Below are 3,571 nucleotides of genomic sequence, written 5' to 3'. Positions count from 1 at the left end.
TAATAGTATTTTTTTAAAAAAATATTTTTATTTAATTTTTTAAATTCTAAATCTACCTTTTAGTCTTTATATTTATCTTAAACTAAATATAATATTATGATATAAATGGATCCAATATATTTTATACTAAACATAATACCAAAAACTTAATTTAATTTCAGTCTCTCTTCTTTGTTCCATTTTCAATTTTCCAATCCCAATCTCCTTTTCAAACGCAATCATACTCACTTAAATGTTAAAGTATCTTCTAGAAGTACACACTTTAAATCAAATCTGGAAACAGCAATTTGGACAAAATATACTTCAAGTTAAGAAATATAAAATACACAACCCTTTTACATAGAGAAATAAAATTAAAGTTAGAATCATAAAGTAGCAGTTCGGCTTTAATAACTGCATTACTATTTCCTTAACTGAAAATTTTCAGCTTTTACTAAAAATCATGAAAAGACTTTTGGTTTGAATAAATTTGCATGTCCCTGTAGTTTAAACAAATTTATTCAGATAGGATGCTGCACCATTCTTTAAAATAGGATTTAAAGTGTAGTGTGTAGAGCTGAAGAAAAGGATTTACATAACCCTGAACAAAACTTTAACATTTACATTTTTTTTTCAGTAAAATGTAATAAATGAAGTTTTTTTCATCATAACCTTGCTAGGACACAAGCATAAGACGAAAAAATGGAAATACATTAAATGTGGCTCCAGTTCCAATTCTAGCTGAACAAATTTCAACAAAAACTTCTACATACAATAAATCCTACCATAATATGTTATGCAAGGTCGTTCCTCTTTCTGCCGAACTATCACCCTCTTTCTCTTTGTCCCTCATAAATTATTCTTAATTTGCATATTATATTCAAAACAGTAATACTAGAAAAATAAAAAAAATTAACTTAAATAATTTAAATTTATTTTATTTAATATTTATTTATTACATAATATATTAAATAAAGTTAAAAATAATAAATTTTAATAATTTTTTACTAATATTTTTTGTTATAAAATATTCTGGTAAACCATGTGATATTTATATTAAATTAAATAAGACCTATGCATTATGGTGATAATATGCTTGTGTAGTCAGAAAACAGTGACAATTCAGATACTAATGGTGTGAAAAAATGTTGAATAAAACTTGGCAGATTATTGAATTTTGCATGCAGAAATTATATGGAAATCTTTTCTCCCTTTAAACTATATAAATAGAAGAAAAGCTAGTAAGACAAAGATTGGTAGTAGAGAGATGTGGCAAGTGATTGAAGTGCATGCATGCTCAAATATGGTCACGAAAAGCACGCATCATATCGAGATGATGATGACATTATATCCTTCATCAGCCAACTAACCCTTCTCTCATAATTCCACAATTACTTTCTTGTCATATATACCAACACAGGACATCATCATCACCACCAAGTACATATAGTAGTTACGAGACAAAGGAGCTGTAACTTTATATCAATTAAATATATATAAGATAAAATTATTAAACAAATACACACAGATTTATTTAAATATAAATACAATCAGTTTAAATTAGTTGATTATTTTTCACAATTTATTCATTATTAAATAAGATATAAATATAAGGCGAAATAAAACTGACGTAGAATTATATTCATGTGAAGTTGATAGTCAAAATCTATTGGATAATTTAAATTATCATCTAATATTTTTCGATTATCAACTTTACGTAAAGACAAATTCACGTGAGTTTTTATCTAAATGGTATAATTGAAATAATACTTATATCTTATTGAATAATAAATGAATGTGAGATGGTTCAAGTTACAACTTATTGAAACAAAAGAAGGGTAGGGTTGGATTCATCCATGTTCTCAGAAGTTGGTTTAGGATTATTGTTGTTGTTGTCGTCGTCTTCTTGGGCGAGGGTAAATGTAGGCGAAGAAGAATAATGAGCAGGGAAAGCAATGGTTAGGTCAAGATTGAGGCGGGATGAGGAAGAAGCAGCGTGAGGAAGAGGAGAGGTTTGATATAACTTGTGGTTGTTTGGATCAATTCCCATGTTGATGAGCTTTCTGCGGATGTGAGAATTCCAGTAGTTCTTGACTTCATTGTCGGTGCGTCCTGGCAACCTTCCCGCTATAAGTGACCACCTAAAGTAAGAAACATGCATGATAGAGATGAAGTGAAAGTGAAGGCAGAGTAAATTGTGATAGTTGTCTAATATTGAGGACGTACCGGTTGCCAAGGAGGGCATGGAGTTTGATGATGAGATCTTCTTCATCAGGGGCAAAGTTGCCGCGTTTAATGTCGGGTCGTAAATAATTGATCCATCTCAATCGGCAGCTTTTACCGCAACGATGAAGGCCGGCGGCTTTTGGAAGGGAACGCCAACAGCCTTCGCCATGAAGGTGGATGTAGTCAATGAGTTTTTGGTCTTCTTGCTTGGACCAAGCACCTTTGTTGGTACCTTCCTTGTCGCAACAAGGTTTTCTCATGTTTGAATGAAGCCCTAGAAGATGGTGGCTGGGGCTTATTAGATATATGGCATTATTGGGGGATAAGATATTGCTGGGTTTGACTTTGACCGGTGGTTTTGGTTACTGTAGGATGGGCTCCATTCTATTCTTTGTATTGTTTGCTGTTAAGTAAATGTCTTTTTCAATGAGGACTAAACTGGGATGGGAAAAACAAAAAGGACTTTAAAATTGGGTATCAAATATCAACGGATCGGAAATTAAATTCTTAAATAAAAATTTGCTATATAGCTAATAACTCATCCAAATTTATATCAACTTTTAATCAGTTTTTAAATAAATTAACTTTTTTATATATTGCATTCAACTTTTTAGACAACTTTTTGTTAATCTTAATGATCATTCATTGAATAGAAATTGAATTTTATTTTTTATTTTGTCGTATTGATTATTTATCGACAAAAATTCATCTACAGTCGACTTCACATGAAGTTGTTATCATTTTTTTTTGAAAAAAAAACCGGTTTATTTTATATAAATAGTTTAATTTAAAAAATTAATTTAAATTGGACCAAACAGTTATTTTTACTCCCTTTTTCTTCGTTACATCCTTAAAATTCGTTCTCTTCTAATTTTTCATAATTAATATGAAAGTTAATTGGTTGATTATCATGAAATTTATTTAGTAAAAACTCAGGTGCAGTCGACTTCATGTAAAATTGATAGTTGAGAGTCGTTAGATAAAAATTTAATCAAATCAGTTAAATCATCTAACAGCTCTCAATTATCAACTTCACGTGAAGTCGACTCCACCTGAGTTTTCACCAATTTAATTTAACTATAAATTTATAATTTGATATATTTTTACAGCTTAATTTAAAATCTATGTTTGAGAAGGAATTTAGCAACTGAAAATTTGAATCATTAAAAACTAAACAAAATTTCTCAGAAATATAGAAAAACAGAAACAATCATATTATTTATAACTTTTTGTTGGTATCACAAACTCAATTTCTTCCTTCCTTATGAATTCTAATTTTTTTCTCTTTTTTTTTCGATTCCTAATTTTTTCTTTTTCGTCATTCTTATACAGATAAAAAAGCTTAAATTTTGTTTTTTTTTTTAGA

At 29.1% G+C, this 3,571-nt stretch overlaps 1 protein-coding gene across 1 annotated transcript; it reads right to left on the bottom strand.

The window, feature by feature from the left end:
• Positions 1,680–2,561, bottom strand: LOC107633762 (transcription repressor MYB4-like). The gene is made up of 2 exons (XM_016337361.2): positions 2,206–2,561; positions 1,680–2,120 (listed from the first exon to the last, which is right to left on the bottom strand). Exons 1-2 carry the CDS (start codon positions 2,463–2,465, stop codon positions 1,799–1,801), a joined length of 582 nt encoding a protein of 193 aa, XP_016192847.1. The 5' UTR covers positions 2,466–2,561; the 3' UTR covers positions 1,680–1,798.

The sequence above is a fragment of the Arachis ipaensis genome, chromosome B03 (genome assembly GCF_000816755.2).
Source record: "Arachis ipaensis cultivar K30076 chromosome B03, Araip1.1, whole genome shotgun sequence".
NCBI classification, from domain to species: Eukaryota; Viridiplantae; Streptophyta; class Magnoliopsida; order Fabales; family Fabaceae; genus Arachis; species Arachis ipaensis.
This window is presented reverse-complemented; position numbering and strand designations above follow the sequence as displayed.